This window comes from Loxodonta africana, chromosome 22, assembly GCF_030014295.1.
Source record: "Loxodonta africana isolate mLoxAfr1 chromosome 22, mLoxAfr1.hap2, whole genome shotgun sequence".
Taxonomy (NCBI): domain Eukaryota; kingdom Metazoa; phylum Chordata; class Mammalia; order Proboscidea; family Elephantidae; genus Loxodonta; species Loxodonta africana.
Genome location: NC_087363.1, coordinates 6,195,942 through 6,220,001, shown reverse-complemented (window position 1 = coordinate 6,220,001; position 24,060 = coordinate 6,195,942). Strand labels below are relative to the sequence as shown.

The 24,060-nt window shown below is 42.6% G+C and overlaps 1 protein-coding gene across 2 annotated transcripts in view; it reads right to left on the bottom strand.

Annotated features, from left to right (window-relative positions):
• The window catches only part of MAGI1 (membrane associated guanylate kinase, WW and PDZ domain containing 1), a 701,787-nt gene that overhangs the window by 66,351 nt on the left and 611,376 nt on the right, over window positions 1-24,060 (bottom strand). For both annotated transcript variants that reach the window (XM_064274271.1, XM_064274270.1), the window contains exons 8-12: window positions 21,262-21,319; window positions 15,025-15,131; window positions 12,963-13,055; window positions 5,294-5,476; window positions 4,129-4,749 (exon numbers count right to left, since the gene is read on the bottom strand). In XM_064274271.1, coding sequence (XP_064130341.1) covers window positions 4,129-4,749; window positions 5,294-5,476; window positions 12,963-13,055; window positions 15,025-15,131; window positions 21,262-21,319 — 1,062 coding nt within the window. The remainder of the gene's footprint in view (window positions 1-4,128; window positions 4,750-5,293; window positions 5,477-12,962; window positions 13,056-15,024; window positions 15,132-21,261; window positions 21,320-24,060) is intronic.

Sequence of the window (24,060 nt, the reverse complement as noted above, 5' to 3'; positions counted from 1 at the left end):
CACCCACCCAATTGCTTCTGATGTTTGGCAGTAGTAAAAATCCATTCACTTACCGTGTGACTACTTCTGTGTCAGGAACAAATGCTACCTTTTCTAAATCTCTCTCTCTGTTCCATTCTCTCACACACAGAGAAGTTCAGAATTATTATTCCCCTTTTTTCAGATGCTAGTCTAAGCTCAGAGAAGGTAAGCAACTTGCTTAAAGTCACAAAGCCAGTAAGTAAAGGAAGAAGCTGGGATCCAAACTTGCATGGGTCTGGCTCCAAAATCCTGCGGTCTTTCCTTTACCCAACAATGAGTCATTCTCCAAATAAAATTAGAGACATAAAGATTATCTAGTTCAAAATACTCTCTCTCTTTTTTTTTTTTTTGGATTAAGAAATGAGCCTCAAGGCAGGAGTAGCATCTTGCTCAAGAAAACACAGTAACTAAAGAGGAGACTTTAGGCTAGAGACAGCTCCTGACACCGCAGGCGAGCTCTCTTCTTACGTTCTTTCTCTCAAAGGCAAACACAGACTCTCCACTTCCACAAGGTATCACCAAACTTCTCTGGAAACATGCTTTTCTGACCCAACACAAAGTTACCTCTTAAAGAGTGTCACCCCTACTAACAACTGTGAATGAGCCAGACATACAAAACATTTTACACAGAGGGTGCAGGTGATCATGTTACTAGAACAGAATCCCCTTTTAAAGTGAAAAATCTTTGTGACAAATCAAATATCCTTTTAAATTCAAAAACAAAAACTGTCTATTTAGTAATCACTTTCTAGCTTGATTTTTCAAGCACCTCAAAGAAGCCTCTAGGCTTACATTATTGTCAAGTAAAATGCTTTTGAATGCAAATGCTATGTTAAAAAATAAAAACATAAAAAGGTCTCCCCTGACTGGACAGCAGAGGGAGGAGGAGGACAGGACCCATAATGGAAGGACGGGAGCCAGGCTCAGAGGGAAGGTGCTGCCTTTTAGAGAGCTGTGAGTGGTGGACCAGAAGGCAGGAAGATGTTCACAGAGAGGAAGCTTGTAAACAGATCAGTCATGGTCCCAGCTGCCTGGGTGTTTGGATGGACAACCCCAGTAACTCCAAGCCTGACCCAGGAAACTGTTCTATTCCCTGAAATTTACCAATGATACTTCAACCTCTGTTTGGTTTCCAGGTAGGGGGAAAAAAAAAGAGAAAGAGACTAAAAATACTAAAGATGAAATGCCCCAGGTCTAGACAAGAACAAATGTCAAAAATGAGCTCGGGATATTAAGAACGAAAATGGATGCTGCAAACGTAGCCAGTTCTGCCCTAAAGTGGAAAAGACCTCTTTGAAGCAAAAAAAGTCTCATCCTTGAGACATGAATTCCTGAGAATCACCAACGGTGCAGATTTAATGAGTTTATCAATCTGCTTATGAGGAGTTATGACAGAGATGAGATTCATTAAAAAGAATCAGTGAAATGGCCATTTACTTCCTCATTTAACGTGGCTGCTGTTTTTGTTCCTTCATCAAACCTTCTCATTATACTCTCACCACACAGGAGGGATGATTAAAAGTCAGCCCCAATTTCAATAACTAATGTATGGCAGAAACAAATATATTTATATGCTTTTGAGAAAGACTAATAGTGGCTGGTGCTAGTCTACCAACTGCAGACGCACGAACTTTCCATCCTCTACATCAATCAAACACAAGGCATACGGTGTATTATAGAGACTGCCGATGTAGGGTGATTTTAAATTACTCAGGTTCTGGAATAAACTATGTAGATGTTGACTAATATGCCAATATATTCTGGATCGCCCCCTATTAATTCAATGCTATAAAATGTAATGGCATTAACAAAAAGAATTGAGAGAAGGCAAACACACTTAAAATCTAGGGGTGTTGTTGTTAGCTGCTGTCGAGTTGGCCCCCAACTCATGGCAACCCCATGCATAAGGGATCACAACACCGCCAGGTTCCGGACCACCACCAGGATCAGTTGCTGATCTGACTACTGTGAACCACAGGGTTTTCACTGGCTGGTTCTCAGAAGTAGATCGCCAGGCCTTTCTTCCTAGTCCATCTTAGTGGAGAAGCCTGTTCCGTATCATAACAACACACAAGTCTCCGCTGACAGCTGGGCGGTGCTGTGCATGGCGCACTGGCTGAGAACCAGATCCGGGTCTCCCGCGTGGAAAGTGAGGGTTCTACCACTGAACCAGCACCGCCTCCGAAAATCAAAGGGTATGTTTCTGTAACTGGCTGTTTGCAAATCCATTACAATACGGTCTTAGTAATTATTTTAAGTCAGGTTGTCATGAGGCTTGCTTTATTTTGTGGTCCCCTTAAAAGCGAAGGCAATGAAATAGAGAAACTCCTCACATTGGTAACAGAAACACAGGAGCAAATATATGAGGGAGGAGAGCAGGGTAACTGTCAGGTAAGACTGAGGCAACCAGAGAAGCCCCTGTTGTACTAAGAACTATTGAAAAGTTTCCAAGATGTTGGCCACAGAAATCAGCAATTATACAAAAACCGGAGCTATTTAGACTTCAGTAGGTAGAGCAGACCACCAGAGTGTATGCCCCATTGTGGGCTGGGGTATCCTGACCTCACAGGAAGTAGTCCAGATCAGGTAAGAGTAGACCGCAGCTGTGAAAGCACTCTGTGTCTGTAAGAACAGGCATCATCATCGCTTTTATGCTCAGGTCACTTCCCACTACATCTCCGTCACTGTTCAAAAAACAATGATCTGTGCAGTCAGGGGTCCAGGGACAAGAACAGTTTTCAAAATCCTACTCTTAGAACAACATTTTTAAGAATAAAATCTGCACGATGCCTTTTATAACTGTTCAAGAAGGGCTGAGTGAGAATTTCGCTTCACAATGACTGTTGCTCTGTATTTTGGCTTTCCTTCCAACGGCCCTAACCATTTTGATAGCAGAAGATGTAGCTTCACGAGAGCATGAAAACACGGCTGCCATAACATAAATTAGTTCTTCTGCTGCAATGGAACCAAGAAGACATAAAAGTCTGGTTCCTTATCTCTTTACAGATGGCTAAAATATGCTGTGCATGAAACAAATTATGTTGGTATAAGAACTGGAGATCCAACCTATCTCAGGCCCATTGTGTGAGACGATCAGTCAAGATTAGTCACAAGCATGTATCCAGGTGCAAGACATTTCCACACTGTGGAAAACATTTCTCAGTATGTGACCCTGGGGGTTCCAGTGGGGCAGGAGTTGGGGAGAAGGAAAAAAGCCTAATGTTTTAAGATTTAGAACATCCCCATTCTCTGGAGATCTTTAAGGGCTTCATTAAAATGTGAGAACGTTGAGGTATGTTTTTAATGTGATTGGTGGGGCTGTTGCTCCTGCAAAGGATAAATAACCACATGCCCATTCATTCATTCATTCACTCATTCATTCGCTCATTCAATACCTCTTCATTCATGAATACCTAGCAGGAGTCAGGTATTGTGCTAGATGCTGGGATACAGCTGTCCACAGGCAGACATGGACTCTGGCTTTATGGAACTTATATTCTAGTGGAAGAGAGAGAGAGAATAAATAAGGGCACAAAAGAATGACTTGCGATAATAATGACTATGGTAAAGGCTACAAAGAGATGCAGTGAAGTGGTAGACACAAAATGGAGGTATCAGGGTAGAGACCAAATGGAGGTCTTGGGGGCTACTTTAGATAAAGTGATTTGAGAAGCCCTCTCTCAGAAGGAGACCTAGATGAGACGAGCCAGCCAAGGGACGAGCCAGGGAAACGGCATTCCAGGCAGAGGGAACAGGAAGTGCAAAGGCACTTAGACAGGGAAAGGCTGGGAGCGTTGAAGGAACAGAAAAGAGGCCCCTGTGGCTACTGCATAATAAGGAGGAAGAGGAGTGTGAAATGAGTTTGCAGAAGTGGCTGGGACTCATTTTGCAGGCCAAGTTCTGGAGACTGAATGTATAAACCAATGCTCCGATCTAAAGAGACTAGCATTTGGAGAAACCAGAAGGCTTCTTAGATGCACTTCTAAGTATTTGCATTAAAAATGATCTCAAAAGAACAGACATAAGATACGCCCTAAGCAGCCACCTGAAATCAGTGAGATAAACAAGGGATTTTGAGTTAAAAACCAAAGAACAAAACCTACATACCTCCTCTTTGCACCAACAGCGTGACCTCACTTCCCTTTGGACATTCGATCAGCATATCCACTACCTGGTTGTGAGTGAGAGCTTGCACGTTCTTCTTATTAACTTCCACTATAAGATCCCCTTCTTTCAGGCCTCGGCACCTTGGACTGTCAACAATCTGTTTCACTCTTTGGCCGCCACCACCAGGACTGTCTGCGATAGTAAAACCAAAGCCCATTGGCCCTTTGACTATATGAACAGTTATAAGTTCCGGCTGAGTGGCTATGGAGGAAGCCAAAGAGACAGTATCATTGGGGTAACCATGGGAACCACTTGAAGCCACATCAGCGGGGCTGCTGGGCCTGGCATCCTTCACGCTGTTGACTTTGCCTGTTTTGCTGCTGTGGCTGGCTGGCGAATCATAGGTCTCTTGTCCATTCACAATTATTGGTTCTTTATCCAAAATGGCCACGGAGGTCACCAAACTTGTATTGGGGTCATCTGGGTCAAAAGGCAATGGATAACCTCGGCAGAGCTCAAGGTCCACACTGGCACCAATGGGAATGGACTGGAAGATTTTCACAACTTGAGCGTGCGTGTGTCCCAAAACGCAGGCGTCATTCACACTGACGATGACGTCCCCTGAAAAAGGTAAGAGTTTGGGGTTAAAAAAAACAGCACCCAGCCCAGTTAAATCAATACTATAATGTTGTGTTCTGCCCACACAAAGGTGAACTGAAACTGAATTTGGAGATGGGCGCAAAGAGACTGCTTCTATTATTATTTTGACTGCTAATAAGGCATTCTTTTAGCATCTAGTGTCTTCCCTGCTAGTGAGAATACAATAATCACTGAGAGAACACTGAGGCTTTCTTCTAAAAAATTCTCACTGCAGAAACTCAGCTTTAGAATTCATTTATTCAAATGAATCTATATTTTTAGTAAATTACTACTTTACTGTATTCAGTGGCATCCTAACAGCCACCCAAGGCTCAGGTGGTTTCAAAGACTTTAATCTTTACAAGGGTATGAAAGTATGTAATGGGGGGATCTGGCTCATTCTCAAGATTTTTAAAGGACACGTAGAACCCCATGAAATCACAATGTTATTTGGTCCTGTCTGGGTCCTGAGTATAAATCACACCACTCAGAACATGTTGGGGTTTACTTTACTTGGTCTCTGTACCTGTTTCCATCTTGCCGTCCAATGCGGCAGGCCCATCTAGGACCAAGCTCTTGATCTGGAGAAACTCGTCAGGTTCATCCCCTCCAACAACTGTGAAGCCAAAGCCACGACTGCTTTTCCGCAGTTTCGTGTGAATGAACTTGCCTTTTAACTCAGAACGGTTTCGTGTAAAAAAGGGTTTGCCTAGAGTAAAGCATAAAAGCAGAAGAAATGTCACCATGAGCGAAAAAGTGAATTAAAAAAGATGCAGAATGCAGATAACTCTTCAGGCTTATACACTAGGGCATCTGGGCATATGCACGTCTTATGGAAGCTCTATTTATTTATTTTTATTCTACTTTAGATGAAGGTGTACAGAACAAACCAGCTTCTCATTTAATAGTTAGTACACATATTGTTTGATGTTGGTTAACAACACCATGACATGTCAACACTCTCCCTTTTTGACCTTGGGTTCCCCATCACCAGCTTCCCTGTCCCCTCCTGCCTTCTCATCCTTGCCCCTGGGCTGGTGTACCTCTTTAGTCTTGTTTTGTTTTATGGGCCTGTCCAATCTTTGGATGAAGGGTGAACCTCAAGGGTGGCTTCATTACTGAGCTAAATAGGGTGCCCAGGGGGCCACACTCTTGGGGTTTCTCTAGTCAGGCCAGTATGTCTGGTCTTTTTTGTGAGTTAGAATTTTGTTCTACATTTTTCTCCAGCTCTGTCCAGAGCTATTGTGATCCCTATCAGAGCAGTCAGTGGTAGCCAGGCACCATCTAGTTGTTCTAGGCTCGGTCTGGTGGAGGCCATGGTAGATGTGGTCCATTAGTCCTCTGACTAATCTTGCCCTTATATCTTTAGTTTTCTTTATCCTCCCTTGCTGCTAAAGGGGTGAGACCAGTGGAGTATCTTAGATGGCCACTCACAGGCTTTTAAGACCCCAGCCGCTACTCACCGAAGTAGAATGTAGAACAATTTCTTTATAAACTATGTTATGCCAACTGACCTAGATGTTCCGCAAGACCGTGGTCCCCACAGCCCTCAGCCCAGCAATTTGGTCCCTCAGGGAGTTTGAATGTGCCTATGGAGCTTTCATGATAAGAAGTTCTCTTGATTTCACAATAAGGATGTTCCTAGGCCATTCTTGGAGTCCCTGCGTGGTATAAAGGATTAAGTGCTCAGCAGCTGAGTGCCCAGAGGCACCTCAACAGAAAGGTCTGGTGATGTGCTTAGAAAAAAATCAGCCATTGGAAACCCTGTGGAGCACAGGTCAGCTCTGACGAGATCGCCGTGAGTCGGAATCAGCTTGAAGGCGACTGGTGACTGGGAGGTCACTTTGGCAGAGGGGAAGGATACTGTGTATCTGTAGCGTGTCAGATGGAAGGTCCAACAAAAGACACAAGAGAAGGACGAAATAGGTCTCAATTGCCTGACACACTTCCTTGGTTTCTGTTAACAACAATTGAGCTGCATGGGGTTCTTCACAGAAAACGGACTAGGTCTCCGTGTTTGTTTACAACACGGCTCCTGATGTGCGGCCTTGGGCTTGGCTTCTGCTTGTGAAACCAATGGGTACAAACACTTTTGCTTTAGATCAAACAGAAACTCACTTTAAAAATGCACAGATAATACCAGGAATCCTATTGTGGCAGAATAATTCCATAAAAATATACAATTGCTACGTTAAAAATTAAAATAATCATTACTTTTTTTTTTACTAAATCGTGAATTCAACTGATTTTCACTACTAATTTGAGAAAGTCCAGGCATGTCCACTGCTAAAACTTATTGTTTAAGAAAAGCTAAGGACATATGGCTCAGGATATTAGAAAAAAAACAAACTAAACTAAATAATTACTAACAAGAGCCATGCCGCTCCAAATTCAGCTGTATTATTTAAAATAAATTGATAGATATATAGCTATAGCTAAGTTACTTCCAAACCATGTAACCTAAGGTTTTATTTAGCTTTCTTTGATACATTCACAAAAACTATCTGGACACTGAGCAAAAAGTTTTATTTTGAGCTTGCCATTTCTCTGTAATTGAGATACTCAGTGTAATTTCTCTGGTTATGCCAAACAGTGGACACAATTCCATCTCAGACTCTTTCATTTCTCCTAATTTTACTTCCTCTTACTTGCCCTTGCCACAGTTTTCCCTATCTGCCCCTTTTCTTTGTTACAAAAAATGTTATCAAGAAGAAAAGAAAAGAAAAAATTTAAAAAGCAGAAACAATTCCCAATCCCCACAGTACTAGGAGCCTGGCACCCAGGAAGGAGAGTTATTTTGGGTTAGTTATATCTAAAGGCTTAAAAGGTCTCTGGGCACACATACAATTTTTAATTGCATATTTTAAAAGTTTCCGTCTCCTGAAAAGGCTATTTTAAACTGTCTGCACTCACAGTCTGCTCACTAAAACCTCCAGTGCAATCTGGAAGCTTGTAGGAGGCTTTTCATACCACAGCCCAGTCAGTGTGGCTAACAGAGGCAACACCTAGTGGAGATCCATCAGGAGCTTCCTCCGCTGAGGCACCAGTCAGACAGAAAATGGAGGACAAGGGAGATAACCCCCTAAATTTACTTTCAGGGTGGGGGTGTGAATGGTCTATGCTCTTGAGGCAGAGGTTGGTGAGTAGCTCAGGGAGCTAGAAGGGAAATACGCCCAGTAAAGCAGACACATAAGTGGTTGTCATTGGCTCAGTGAGCCCCACTCTGACAATCTTAATAAAAACTGCAAAACCTACCCCCCCAACATTCCCAGCTCCCACTTCCTGCTACACTCTTCCTACCACTGGTTTGGCTTTCGACTTACTGCCCGCCCCCATTGCATGGAAGGCACGCTCAGGCATGCACACACGCCAGCAGAAGGAAAGCCCCTGAGGTTGGGGATTTTTGCTTGTATATCTAGTGCCGAGAATACTACCAGTCCTTGGTGGTGCAAACGGTTAACACGCTCAGCTGTAATCAAAAGGTTGACAGTTTGAGTCCACCCAGAAGTGCCTTGGAAGACAGGCCTGGAGATCAACTTATGAAAAACCAGCCACTGAAAACCCAACGGAGCACAGCTCTCCTCACACACTTGTGGTTGCCGTGAGTCGGATTCGCCTTGATGGCAACTGGTATGGTATGGTATGGCACAGCACTACCAAGAACACTTATGAGCTCCAAAATTTTTTGTTGAATGAATAAATGAACGAACAAGTACACAAAAATAAAATTTAACATGTCTCTGGGAAGGCTGAAAAGATGGGGTTGGGTGTTTGAGCTTTTTATCCTATTCGTGGGCAAAGCTGCAATATGTGAAAATGTGCCTGGCAGTTTATCTGAATGAGGTGGTTTTTAATAAAGGTCCATTAGCATATTCTGTACTTAGAATGTTTTCAGCTTAATACAGACAGGAGCAGAGCTTTGAAATTACACCACTGATCCCCTTTTTCGACACTTAACTAGGGAAGGAAGATCAAAGGGCTTCACATTTATGCACATTTTATTACTTTTTATATGTGGGTGGGTCATTAGGTAATATAGCTTTTGGAAAGAAATGTTTTTCTCACCCCAAGAGGTGGAATTTGAAGCTCTCTGCTGCAGCCCTGTGGTACATGTAATTTTTAAAGCAATTCTAAATTCTCTGTTGAACAAGTCACCAATTTTAAGACTTGGTTATATATGAAAATGACTTCTTGGGTAGCTTATTAAAATGTGTGCCTACCCTAGACTCACTGAGTCAGGATTTTCTGGGCCTTGGCTCAAAAACCTGCACTTGAACAAGCCCCCAGGCCCTTGTTTCCCTGGAAAGGCAGAACCATTCTTAGCACCAGGGTTTGCGTACCTTAGACCTGTGCTGTTCGACAGCATTTTCTGCAATGATAGAAATGCTCCATACCTGTGCTGCCCAACACAGCAGCGCCTAGCCACAGGTGGCTGCCGAGTGCTGAAAGTCAGGTCAGTGTGACTATGGAACTAAATTATTAACTTTATTTCATTTTAACTAATTTAAATTGCCACACACAGCAAATGACTTCTGTATTAAATGGCACAGGCTATGCCATGAGGTGTCTCACCAAAAAAATAAACAGGTTTTAGCCCGAAGTTTAACTATTTCTAATGACAACCGATTGGGGTTCAAATCTGGACTCTGCTACTTGCTTGCTGTGCGGCCTTGGGCAAGGCACTGAGCCTTTCTCTGCTGAGGGTATCATGTGCAAACTGGATGTAATGACGGTACCTACCTCACATGAGAGTTGTAAGGAATAACCATGACAAGTAATATAAGCAAACTTCTTAGGGAAGTGCCTGGCACACACACACACAAAAAAGCACGCAATAAGAACTCAATAAATATGAGTTGTTATTATTTTGTTGATGATGATAGAGTTGTGGAGAAGGGGTGGCTGTGAAGAGTACTCTTCAAGTATAAGCATGAAGCTGGAAAGTTTGTTTTGTTTGTAACTATCCTCATACAAGCACATTTCTTTAAACAATCCCTTGCTGAGACTAGAAACGTGCTCTTGATCAGGGGAGAGCTTGGTTAAGCTGTGAATTTAGCAGAATTAATATCAGACCATCCAACCAAGTTACCTACATAGCTCCATCCTGATAGTGTTATCAGGAGGCTAAATTATAACACTTAACTAGCAGGCAGGTAACCAAGAGTCGTAACCAATGAAGCTAACATACAAGTTGATACTTTCACAGTTGCAGCTTAGAGTCAGAGGGTATGAATTTAACTGGCTTCTTTGGCGTGAGTTATATCCAACGATTACAACTGTATCTGAAAGACAAGGACCAGCATGGAGACTATACACCAGAAGGGCTCTAAGAATAAGTGAGTAGACCCCAAGGAAAGTTCAGTGAGTTTAAACTTTCACACTCCAGTATGAGACCCAAGAGGGCTAAAGAAAAAAAACAAATAAAAACGCCTACAAGAAAAGAAAATTAAGACTCTGAGACGAAGTTCCTAATACAGACAAATATCTCTAAACCCTTCAGTCACTTGGTGCACTAAGCATAGGGTGCCCAGAATCTAACTTTTAAAGATTTAATTTATTTCATATCTAAGACAATTCTTTAAGGGAAGCTTGATGCTAACTATGATGCATGTATGTCTGTATGTAAGTAACACGTATATTGTTTCACTCAACAATAATTTCAGCACAAACTAGATATCAAGGGAGGATGAATGGCAGTTAAAAAAAACAATCTCCTGCCTCCATGGGATTTAAAGTCTAATGAGGGAAATACTGTTATAAAACCCACCCAGAACCCAGCTCCGTTGAGTCGCTTCCGGCTCATAGAGACCCTATAGGACAGAGTAGAACTGCCCCATAGAGTTTCCAAGGAGCGCCTGGCAGATTTGAACTGCTGACCCTTTGGTTTGCAGCCGTAGCACTTAACCACTACGCCATCAGGGTTTCTGTTACATAACTAAACACACAAATAAACACTAATTGTAAACTGTGCTAAATTCTATAGATGAGAGCTACAGGATGGTAAAAGTGCAGAGAACAGGAGAATCTAGCAACGATGACAGGTAAGGAAAATCCTCTCTGATATTTAAGCTGGGACTTGAGACAAGTTTTTTTGTTAAGTGCCATCCAGCCGATTTTGATTCATAACAACCCCATTTGACAGATCAGAACTGCCCCCATAAGGTGTTCTAGGCTGTAATCTTTACAGGAGCAAACTGCAAGATCTTTCTCTCACGGAGCCACTGGGTAAGTTCGAACTGTCAGCCTTATGTTATCAGCCAAGCACTCAATTGTTGCACCACCAGGGCTCCTTTGAGACAAGTAAGAGTTAGCAAAGTAAAGAGTGAGAGAAAGACAGCTGCAGACAGGCAGAGGGAACAGAATATGCTAAGGCTCTGAAGCGGTCCACAGCTTTGCTGGCTCAAGGAACTGAAAAAGGCTGGTGTGGCCAACTTACCATGATCAAGGGGGAAGACGAGATGGGGCTGCAGAGGGAATTTTATATTTAAAAAATCTTGAGGAGGCCATACCATGCTGACATTAACTAGTACGTAATTATCTACTCTGTTCTATCCTTATTAAAACCATTATCGCCATAAAAAGTGTCCCAACTCAGAAGAAACTATTTTACATAAATTGACATTAATACAACTAATCTTATGACAGTATCTGCTAGAGCGATACATTTTTTTCTTTTGAAAATTATAACAGAGGAATAAAAATATAGAACAGAATTATGCTATTTGTCTTTTTATGTCTACTACAACTATACCTCTTAAACACTGTAAGGAGCAAGACAAACTTTAGAGACTTTTCAGTGGTTCTCTACCACAAACATACTCCAACTCTATCAAACATGATACTCTTGTACTTTTCTTATTAAAAAGAAAAAACCAACACAAAAACAGAACAAAAGCTTTTCTTAACATTTAAGAGTAATGAGGTCTGAAAGTAGCAAGATTCTGGAGCTTCCAATTTTCAGAAACAAGTTTCTATAGGGGCTCATACTATTAGGGAATGAAAATAAGTTAGATATACTGAAACATCTTAAAACACATAAATACCAAGATCCGTGTCAAGAAGAGGGAATGAGAAGTTAGAATACAATAATATCAAACCATTTACATTCACAGAGAAATCACCAAAAAACAATCATATTGACTATAATCTTAAAGTATCTAATTCTGACTTTTATGTTTTTTTTCTTTTTATTACTGTACTTTAGATGAAGGTTTACAGAACAAACCAGCTTCTCGTTAAACAACTAGTACATGTATCGTTTTGTGACATTGGTTACCAACCCACAACATGTCAAAAATCTCCCTACTCAGCCTTGGGTTCCCTATTACCAGCTTTCTTGTCTCCTCCTGCCTTTTAGTCCTTGCCCCTGGGCTGATGTCTTGTTTTGTTTTATGGGGCTATCTAATATTTGGCTGAAGGTGAACCTCAGGAGTGACTTCATTACTGAGCTAAAAGGGTATCTGGGGGCCATACTCTCGGGGTTTCTCCAGTCTCTGGTCTTTTTTTGTGAGTTAGAATTTTGTTCCACATTTTTTCTCCAGCTCTGTCCAGGACTCTAATTCTGACTTTTAAAAGCATCTTATTTAATACTATGTTAAATATTTTCAGTTTCTAAATCAGTGATTTACAACCCAGGAATGATTTTGCCCCCCAGGGGACATTTGGCAATGTCTGAAGACATGTTTGGTTGCCACAAGTGATGTGGGACTGGGGGAGCGGAGGCCAGAGATGTTACTACCAAAAAAAAAAAAAAAATCCTGTTGCCATTGAATTGGTTCCAACTCATTGGTTCCAATTCATAGCCACCCTATAGGACAGAGTAGAACTGCCCAGCAGGTGGATTTGAATCACCAACCTTCTGGTTAGCAGCCATAGCTCTTAACCACTGCACTACCAGGGCTCCTAAATGCCCTAAAAATGCACAGGACAACCCGCAACAGAGAATGATCCAGTCCAAAATGTCAACAGTGCTGAGGTTAAGAAACACTGGTTGTTAACAAGTAGTCGAAGAAATTTATTCAAAAAAGTTTCTAATTTTTCTTGACAAGTCTGATTAATAATGGATTTATATTTATTTTCATTATTCATATATTTCACTATCAGAGGAATGACTTGGGAGTTACAAGAGTCCACTTTAAAAAAAAAATTAGATTTTTGAAGCTAAAACCATAATGCAATTATAAAAAACACTTTACCCTGAAGTGGAGCTTCTCTGGCTGGCTCCAGATTGCTTGGGGGGTGGCTTGGAATAACAGGAGGCACAAGGGCTGAGTGGTCTTCTGTCCATTCTACAAGAAAGAGGAGAAAGTTTCTGTCAAACGGCTGGTTGACTTACTCAGGATTCGCTTTCCTAATAATAAACCCAAACCAATAAAACCTGGGGCAGACAGCTTAGATGAAAAGAAAATTGTTATCTAACCGCACTCCATGTTTAGGAGATCAAGACCTTGATCTCTCCTTCTCGCTCTCTCTTTGGTCCAAGACCTTTGGGAAAAGAAATATGATGGAACCAATAAAAGTCCCAGGTCTCTCTAGCTGGAGAGTCCACAGTGAGACCAAATAAGAAACATCAAGAAAGATAGAAAATCCACTAAGGCCATCCCTAAAAGAGAGAAATGTCTCTAATGCGATGGACTGCTGAAGCCCGTGTGGTTTAGGGAGGATTTCAGCATTTTTCCAAGGTGCTATTTGCTATCATCTCAAGTGAAATCCAAATGGGACCCATTACTGATACTCTTGGGTCCTAAGTGTGGCTGGCCTTATTCATCGCAGAGGCCCATAAATGAATTGCAGTGAGTGACCCTTGAGATTTACCCCAGAATCACTTTCCGTTTCACCTAACTAGACTCAACTGCACACTCCCATTCTCCCAACTGCACTTTCTAACTTTACCAAGTTTCACAGGCTCAGGAAAAATACAAAAAGTTGAAAGAAAAAAATAGAAAAGAGATCAAGGTAGAGAGAACAACTTTCCAAACTTAGGCAAATGTGTGCACACACACACACACACACACACACTCAAATATACTGTCTACAGTGGTGCTTGGCAAACTAGGGTCCCCTGAGCCAAATCTGTTCCACTGCCTATTTTTATATAACCTATGAGCCAAGAATGGTTTTTTACATTTTTGAAAGATTTAAAAAATTAAAAAGAATAACATTTTGTGACACATGCCAATTACATGAAATTCAAATTTCAGTGTTCATAAAAAAAGTTTTATTGGAAAATGGCCATGCCCATTTTTTTCACATTTTGCCTTTGGCTGCTTCCCGGCTACAAGGAGTAGTTGTGTCAGAGACTATGTTGCCTGCAAAGCCTAAAATATTTATTACCTGTCCCTTCACAGGAAAGGTTTGCTGACCCCTGGTCTAAGATCTAAATTTATGATATCCAGTTCTATAATAATAAAAGGAGAGGTGTCTCATCTGATAGTCACATATTAACCCTGTTTATATTGGGAGTGGAGGGTACTAAGCCTATATTTTAAAAGACCACAATGAAAAACTGGGAAAAACCTAAGCATGTATTAATAAGTGGGTAAATAAAGCTGAGACATTCATAAAATAGAACATCTTGCAGCCATTAAAAATTATAAAGTAAATCTATATTAACCACATGGAAAGATGCATAAGACAGATATTTTAAGTTAGAAAAACAGGTCACAAAACAACATGTATAGTATGATCTTATTTTTGTTGAAATACATGTATTTGTTATCCCTAGGAAATTTCTGCACCTTATCACTGAGAATGGGACGGGACAAACAGGAAGAACGTAACATTCCACAATTCTGAACCGTTCATATTTTTTTATGAAGGGGGTGAATTAATTTGTAAGTCTGAACAAGTGCTCGAAATCACCAGCTCTTCCTGACCCATCATGTAAGGCTCCTAAAGCTGAAATTTGTTTTGAGCCCAGAAACTCCACTTCGAATAAGAGTGCTAAAGGTGGTTTGGACTTAGATCCCAGCTGTTGTGCAAATGCTGCTGGGAAGGGGATTCTCTCCTCACCAGAACATTCTCCAGTCTAACCACAGAGACGATATTTAAATCTCCGCTTTCTAAACTGAAGTGGGCTCCCCCACTGTAGCCGTTCTGGGTTTTGGAGGGCTCTAGCAGAGGCTCTGCCTTCCTCCCCTCAATGCCACCCATCAGCCTGTGCATCATCAAGGCTGCTTCTGACCTGACCACATCGGGGTGTCAGCACCCAGGCTTTGCCCTGAGCTCCTCTGCCCAGAGCCCCAGAGAACACCACACCTGGGAGCCGACCTTCTGGCTGCGGCTGCGGCTGCTGCTGCTCAAGCTGCCTCTTCCGTTTGGCTTCCAGCACGGGGTTCTCATATTGTGTCTTCCTGTTGATGTGGCTGGAGGAGAAGGTAAACGGGATTCAGTCAGGAAACACTTCATCCCAGAAGCAAAATGCCAGGCAAGCCAAGTCCTGTGACTAGAAATGAACAAGCAGGTGGTCTCCAATGTTTACCATCTTCTGTCAAATGTGCAGTTGGGGAAAGAAAACTTAAAATTAATAGCTTCCACAGACCCACTGGAGCCTTGGTGGTGCAGTGGTTAAGAGCTGAACTTCTAACCAAAGGGTTGGCAGTTCGAAACCGCCAGCTGCTCCTTGGAAGCCCTGTAGGGTAGTTCTGCTCTGTCCTATGGCGCTTGGTTTTTTGGTATACACTAACTGCTTACTGTATCAGTCACTGTGCTGTTTTGCATGCATTGTATCTTAAAATCCTCAATAAATGCCATGAGGCAGGTCCTGTTCTGGTTCATGTACTATGGATAAGGAAAGTACATTTCAGTTAGGCAGTAACTCATCAACACATCGCAGCTAGTGAGCAGTGAATGGGCAGTAACTCATCAACATAGCGCAGCTAGTGAGCAGTGAATGGGCAGTAACTCATCAACATAGCGCAGCTAGTGACCAGTGAACCTGCAGTAACTCATCAACATAGTGCAACTAGTGAGCAATGAATGGGCAATAACTCATCAACATAGCACAGCTAGTGAGCAGTGAACCTGCAGTAACTCATCAACACAGCGCAGCTAGTGAGCAGTGAACAGGCAGTAACTCATCAACACAGCACAGCCAGTGAGCAGTGAATGGGCAGTAACTCATCAACACAGCGCAGCTAGTGAGCAGTGAACGGGCAGTAACTTACCAAAACATCGCAGCTAGTGAGCAGTGAACAGGCAGTAACTCATCAACACATCGCAGCTAGTGAGCAGTGAACCTGCAGTAACTCATCAACATATCGCAGCTAGTGAGCAGTGAACCTGCAGTAACTCATCAACACATCGCAGCTAGTGAGCAGTGAACCTTCAGTAACTCATCAACATAGTGCAGCTAGTGAGCAGTGAACCTGCAGTAACTCACCAACACATTGCGGCTAGTGAGCAATGAACCTGCAGTAACTCACAAACATAGTGCAGCTAGTGAGCAGTGAACCTGCAGTAACTCACCAACACATCGCAGCTAGTGAGCAGTGAACCTGCAGTAACTCATCAACATAGTGCAGCTAGTGAGCAGTGAACCTGCAGTAACTCACAAACATAGTGCAGCTAGTGAGCAGTGAACCTGCAGTAACTCACCAACACATCGCAGCTAGTGAGCAGTGAACCTGCAGTAACTCATCAACACATCGCAGCTAGTGAGCAGTGAACCTGCAGTAACTCATCAACACATCGCAGCTAGTGAGCAGTGAACCTGCAGTAACTCACCAACACATTGCAGCTAGTGAGCAGTGAACGGGCAGTAACTCACCAACATAGCGCAGCTAGTGAGCAGTGAACCTGCAGTAACTCACCAACACATCACAGCTAGTGAGCAGTGAACCTGCAGTAACTCATCAACACATCGCAGCTAGTGAGCAGTGAACCTGCAGTAACTCATCAACACATCGCAGCTAGTGAGCAGTGAACCTGCAGTAACTCATCAACACATCGCAGCTAGTGAGCAGTGAACCCGCAGTAACTCATCAACACATCGCAGCTAGTGAGCAGTGAACCCGCAGTAACTCACCAACACATCGCAGCTAGTGAGCAGTGAACCCGCAGTAACTCACCAACACATCGCAGCTAGTGAGCAGTGAACCCGCAGTAACTCACCAACACATCGCAGCTAGTGAGCAGTGAACCCGCAGTAACTCACCAACACATCGCAGCTAGTGAGCAGTGAACCCGCAGTAACTCACCAACACATCGCAGCTAGTGAGCAGTGAACCCGCAGTAACTCACCAACACATCGCAGCTAGTGAGCAGTGAACCCGCAGTAACTCACCAACACATCGCAGCTAGTGAGCAGTGAACCCGCAGTAACTCATCAACACATCGCAGCTAGTGAGCAGTGAACCTGCAGTAACTCATCAACACATCGCAGCTAGTGAGCAGTGAACCTGCAGTAACTCACCAACACATCGCAGCTAGTGAGCAGTGAACCTGCAGTAACTCACCAACACATTGCAGCTAGTGAGCAGTGAACGGGCAGTAACTCACCAACATAGCGCAGCTAGTGAGCAGTGAACTGCAGTAACTCATCAACATAGTGCAGCTAGTGAGCAGTGAACCTGCAGTAACTCACAAACATAGTGCAGCTAGTGAGCAGTGAACCTGCAGTAACTCACCAACACATCGCTGCTAGTGAGCAGTGAACCTGCAGTAACTCATCAACACATCGCAGCTAGTGAGCAGTGAACCTGCAGTAACTCACCAACATAGCGCAGCTAGTGAGCAGTGAACTGCAGTAACTCATCAACATAGTGCAGCTAGTGAGCAGTGAACCTGCAGTAACTCACCAACACATCGCAGCTAGTGAGCAGTGAACCTGCAGTAACTCATCAACACATCGCAGCTAGTGAGCAGTGAACCTGCAGTAACTCATCAACACATCGCAGCTAGTGAGCAGTGAACCTGCAGTAACTCACCAACACATTGCAGCTAGTGAGCAGTGAACGGGCAGTAACTCACCAACATAGCGCAGCTAGTGAGCAGTGAACCTGCAGTAACTCATCAACACATCGCAGCTAGTGAGCAGTGAACCTGCAGTAACTCATCAACACATCGCAGCTAGTGAGCAGTGAACCTGCAGTAACTCATCAACACATCGCAGCTAGTGAGCAGTGAACCTGCAGTAACTCATCAACACATCGCAGCTAGTGAGCAGTGAACCTGCAGTAACTCATCAACACATCGCAGCTAGTGAGCAGTGAACCTGCAGTAACTCATCAACACATCGCAGCTAGTGAGCAGTGAACCTGCAGTAACTCATCAACACATCGCAGCTAGTGAGCAGTGAACCCGCAGTAACTCACCAACACATCGCAGCTAGTGAGCAGTGAACCCGCAGTAACTCACCAACACATCGCAGCTAGTGAGCAGTGAACCCGCAGTAACTCACCAACACATCGCAGCTAGTGAGCAGTGAACCCGCAGTAACTCACCAACACATCGCAGCTAGTGAGCAGTGAACCCGCAGTAACTCACCAACACATCGCAGCTAGTGAGCAGTGAACCCGCAGTAACTCACCAACACATCGCAGCTAGTGAGCAGTGAACCCGCAGTAACTCATCAACACATCGCAGCTAGTGAGCAGTGAACCCGCAGTAACTCATCAACACATCGCAGCTAGTGAGCAGTGAACCTGCAGTAACTCACCAACACATCGCAGCTAGTGAGCAGTGAACCTGCAGTAACTCACCAACACATTGCAGCTAGTGAGCAGTGAACGGGCAGTAACTCACCAACATAGCGCAGCTAGTGAGCAGTGAACTGCAGTAACTCATCAACATAGTGCAGCTAGTGAGCAGTGAACGGGCAGTAACTCAACAACATTGTGTAGCTAGTGAGCAGTGAACGGGCATGCAAGCTCAGTCTGCCTGCTTTCACATTCCCGGATTTTAGCCACTGGCTTTCTCGCAGTGTTCAAGGTTTCACCTGATAGAGGAAGTTTTTAATTTAGTAAAAGTGGATCACAGAATTGTTGAAAAATGAGATGAAAGCAGAGATGTGACACTGTCTGTAACACAGAATTTCAGAACTGAGTAACTTCCTGCGATAGGTCCCCAGAGGCATGAGCACTCACCCAAACAATTAAAGGAGGATCCCACCAACATCCGTCAGCAGTTTTCATCAACAGATGTATAAAACCAAAAACCCACTGCTGTTAAATTGATTCCGACTCATAGCTACCCTATAGGACAGAGTAGAGCTGCCCCGTAGAGTTTCCAAGGAGCGCCTGACGGATTCGAACTGCTGACCGCTTGGTTAACAGCCATAGCACCTAACCACTAAGCCACCAGGGTTTCCCAACAGATGTATAGGCAGAATTAAAATAGAGGCCTTAGGCAGAAAGGCTCCTGACAAAGCTAACTTAAGGAGATGTGATGTGTTCAAAGTGACAAAAATCTAGGTACATTTTTAGATGGCCCCAAAACTAAGTCCATAGTGTAAAAAAACACACATACACAGTAAAACCTGCAAAAGCTGGAACGTGTGTAAGGCAGAAACCTGTCAGAGGAGGAAAACTAAAATATTTTCCACTAACAGAGTGACAGAAAAGCGGCAAGACTGCACCTTGTTAAAGGTGGAAAGCTTGGCAAGACCCGGAGAAACCAGGCAGTCCATTGAGTTCCGGCCTCACAGGTTTCACTGTATATTTTATACCCACACTTTACACAAACATATTGTCATGGATTGAATTGTGTCCCTCCAAAAATATGTTTATCAACTTGGTGAGGCCATGATTCCCAGTATTCTGTGGTTGTCCTCCATTCTGTGATTGCAATTTTATATTGAGAGGATTAGGGTAGGATTGTAACACCAGCCTTACTCAGGTCACCTCCCTGATCCAAGATAAAGGGAGTTTCTCTGGGGTGTGGCCCGCACCACCTTTTATCTCTCAAGAGATAAAAGGAAAGGGAAGCAAGCAGAGAGTTGGGGACCTCATACCACCAAGAAAGCAGCACCAGGAGCAGAGTGCATCCTTGGGACACAGGGTCCCTGTGCCTGAGAAGCTCCTCGACCAGAGGAAGATTGAGGACAAGGACCTTCCTCCAGAGCCGACAGAGAGAGAAAGCCTTCCCCTGGGGCCGATGCCCTGAATTCAGACTTGTAACCTACTAGACTGTGGGAAAATAAATTTCTCTTTGTTAAAGCCATCCACTTATCGTATTTCTGTTATGGCACCACTAGATGACTAAGACACATATGTACACACAAATATATACATACTCATATTTATAATGAATTAAAATAAAATCAAAATTATACTTTGTTAGAAGCTTGGGAATATACTTACTATGTGATTATTTAAAACTTTAAATATTTTTAAAGCCACATGAAAAAATAAAGGCAGGTTTGTAAAACAGCTTGGATAGACTGACTACCCTTACTGCTTATTACAGCCTACTCTTTTATTTCCTAACTCTTGCAGGCAATTCCACTCTAAGAAATAGCCTAACATCAAAAGGCGTGAGGATCTGAAAAGACAAGAGGAAGAAGCAGAAAGTAAGAGAATGGTTCTCCCTCAAACCTCAAACCATGTCTCTTCACCTATCAGAGCTGTCATTCCTTGTTGCTCTTCCCTCCTGATGCACAAACCAGTTGAGGGAGAACCCAAAATGAGTCCCAGATAGGCAGAAACCCCTCTGTGGGCACGCTATGGGAATTTGCTTTATGAAGGTCAGAGAAATGACCAAGCCAGCCTCTCTGATGCCCCAATCACCAATCCTTCTTGTTAGGTAAAGACGAGGCAAGGTCAGTATTGGGCAAGGACCCCTGCTATGTTGAATTCATAATTTTTTGCAATACGATGCTGAGCACTTTATGGGCTGGCATTGTCACATCATACATTGATATCACCAGGGTATCAAACAAACGACTTTCCATTGCCAGCAGTGGGGGGCAGAGGAAGCAGGCCAGTTATCTTCATTGTAGCAGGTGTGATTATGACTATAGAACATTTATATGGCACCTGTTTCTTTCAAAGGACATTTTATTGGTTATTTCCCATCTTTCTCACAGGAAATGATATAAAGCATATTTTTCAATGTGTTCTCTCTTGGATTTTTAAATTTTCTTCTAGTATCACTCCATCAATAGATGGTTGCTGCAGTTGGCTGCCGTCGAGTTGGCCCCTGACTCACAGCAACCTCATGAACAATGGAGAGCAAATGGTGAGATCCAGGGTTACCGACGGCTGATTTTCAGATCACTAGGGCTTTCTTGCTGGTTTGTCTTAGTCTGTTCAGCATCATAGCAACACACAAGCCTCCATTGAGAGATGGGTGGTGGCTGCACATGAGGCACATTGGCTGGGAATTGAACCCAGGTCTGCCACATGGAAGGTGAGGATTCTACCACGGAACCCCCATAAAATCAATATTACATTATTATTGTTATTTAGTGTTGGTATCTTACAGCGAAGGCAGCATAAATGTACATAATTACAGAGAAGGTTCACACTGAAATGCAGAGTGTCCATAGCAACTTACTCTACATAGTAGATACCATAGACAGGGTCTTCAATCTTTTCCCATCCAGCAGGCAGTTCTGAAAAATAAAAGAATATTTAGAACAAGAAGTATATTTTGTTCAAGGGCCTGTGGATTTTTGACAACCAACTTAGGAAAGAAAGACTCACTAAAAAAAAAAAAAAAAAAAGCCTTATATCCAAATAAAAGTGTGTATCCTAACAACAACAACAGTGTTATTGAGCCAAATAGTGTCTCCCTAAAAAAAAAACCCAGTGCCGTTGAGTCGATTCCGACTCATAGCGACCCTATAGGACAGAGTAGAACTGCCCCATAGTGTTTCCCTAGTGAAAAGCAATTCTTCGTCTACCGATACTTTACGTAAGGAAGTAAAACTTAATGAAGTGCAGCCCAAGATGCTTTCATTCTAAGTCAGCTATTAAACTGTTTTAATGGAAATACAGTCAAAATTTGCCTTGACTGCCTAGTTTTCTATTTTAAATATTTACAGTTTCTCATTTTGTTTCTTGACTGCCTTACCAAACAAGCAAAAAGTGGGTGAAATTTAATGTTTCCTTTCATTTTTAATACAATAGTGCTGTTCTGCTCTCCATGGAATAAGTGAAATTTGCATCTTATTTTGCCCTTGCTCCTCGTAAATAAAAACGTCCATGTGCAGGTGGGTTTTGAATTGCATGTGTCCATCACTAGTTGCTGTATCCGGACAGGCCTATCTTCCCCAGCACTTTACCAGGAGAGCAGTGCTCATGCGGGCAGATTGGCTTCCTTTAAATGTGGCGTAAGAATAGCACTGGGGGATGTATGTGCCGTTTTGAAAACTCAGCCGTGCTCTATTGAATTTTATTTCATAAGGCTTCTTATCACAGATTGGAGCTTAATTAGCTAGGTAACAGTGAGTTCTGTTACAACAATAACCAGTATCGTAAAGCCCATTGAGCCAGATTACTGTAGCTGGTGAAAGAAGCCAACAGGACATGTTTGGTGTCATTAAGCCCTCCTTTCAGGCACAGCAGCAATTACTTAGCTTAATCTATAAGCCACCCTTACACACCTGGAGTTAAGGCAAACTTGGACAACACCACATTTCAAAGCCAACCATCATTCCTAGAAGAAGCCAGCAAGCCCAGCTCGACTGGGATGCTACAACCACTCACTTACTTTAAAATTAGTTTTGTTTTGTTTTTTTAAATCAAGGAATTACGCGGTCACTATTTTCAAACAGTGACCATTTTATCAGAACACAGAACTTACACCACATGCCACACACAGTTCCAGGATGAAATGGAGGCACGTGCGTGCACACAAACACGCAGACTAATTACTCAAAGTTCATGTTTTGTTCAGATTTGGCTGCACATCAAGAGATGTTAATTTCATGGTTTTTGCTCTACATGTTACTTCTTTACAAACAAAAAGACAGGTTTTCCTCTTTCTAATTTTTTAAACACTTAGCAGGTTTTAAAGAAGTCTTTGAATTCTGGGAAACATAAGGTACTAAAACACAAGACAGGTCCAATCTGTAGATGTTGATACAACTTGACATTTTTATACCCTGAGTCTTGGGGACTGATGCAAATCAAATGCCTGGAAACAGTTTCCCCTTAAAAAGCTGGAAATTACCATTTAAATGAAAACGAACCAAGAAAATATTTCCAAAGAGTAGGAAATCTAATATTGAAAAAATCCAAATTGGTGCACAGCTCTCCATGTGTTCTGGCACGGGGTGAGAGTGGGTGAATTTGCGGGGGCCACCTCATGTTTAATGGAACCTGATCCTCTTCAAAATTTGCAATCTATATATTTAGCCTGATTATCTTTAGATGAAATAGGGGAAATATTGAGAATTCAACTTGCTTAATAAGTAATTTAAAAAAAACAGTTATTGAGCGACACTGGGACATAAGGATAACTTAGGGGTCATCGTCGAAGGAGACGGCTGAGTCACCTCGTGGTCAATGCTTGGATGTGGGAGCATGGAGGGTGCAGGAGGGTTAGACCCCTCTCATCTTTTCTTCTGTTTTGTAGTCAACAAGCTACACTCATGGCGTTGACAAATGGAGCTGGTCACCTGATATTCCTGAAAACATAAACTTAAACACCTCCATCTTCTGAAAGAGATTAGTAAACTCCAGAAATTTTCCAGTTTTTCAAGTTAAAACTCATTTTAAATTGAAAAGATAGATTTCTCACTTCGAATGTGATGATTATCTTAATAATAGGAATTAGTCTCCTAAAGCTTAAAATAGAAATGGGTCATCAATTTAAAAATGGAAGATGTTTGTCCTAGAATTTGCCATTCGTTTGGTTCTAAAATAAGCTGAAAGTGGGAGAAAATATTTAAGCCCAGAAAATAATTACATTAACATTTTGTTTACTAAAAAACTTTGAAGAGCCACCCTCCATGTCTAGACAACAGACAAGAATGTCAGAGAGATCACAGGCGACCAGAACCCTTTTGGGGGCTGCCAGGATTGGGATTGAGCCTTCACTCTACTGCTTCACTGCTCTGTGCCACTGGGTCTCTGAACCACATCTTCCACCTGGGTTTACCTCAAAGGCCGACTGTGGATGAGATGAAGACGCTTGTAAGACACTTAGCACAGCACCCGGCATATAGGAAGTGTTCAAGAAATGGCAACTCTTTTAAGAAAGCAAAAGGAATAGAACAGATTTACATGGCCTGCATGCTTACTATTCCTGCCTCCAAAAATCTTATGCTGTATTATTCTGTCACTACAGAAGCAAAAAGTGAGCAGGCAAATGTTCTCAGTTCTTTTCAAAAGAGATTTGTCAGCACAC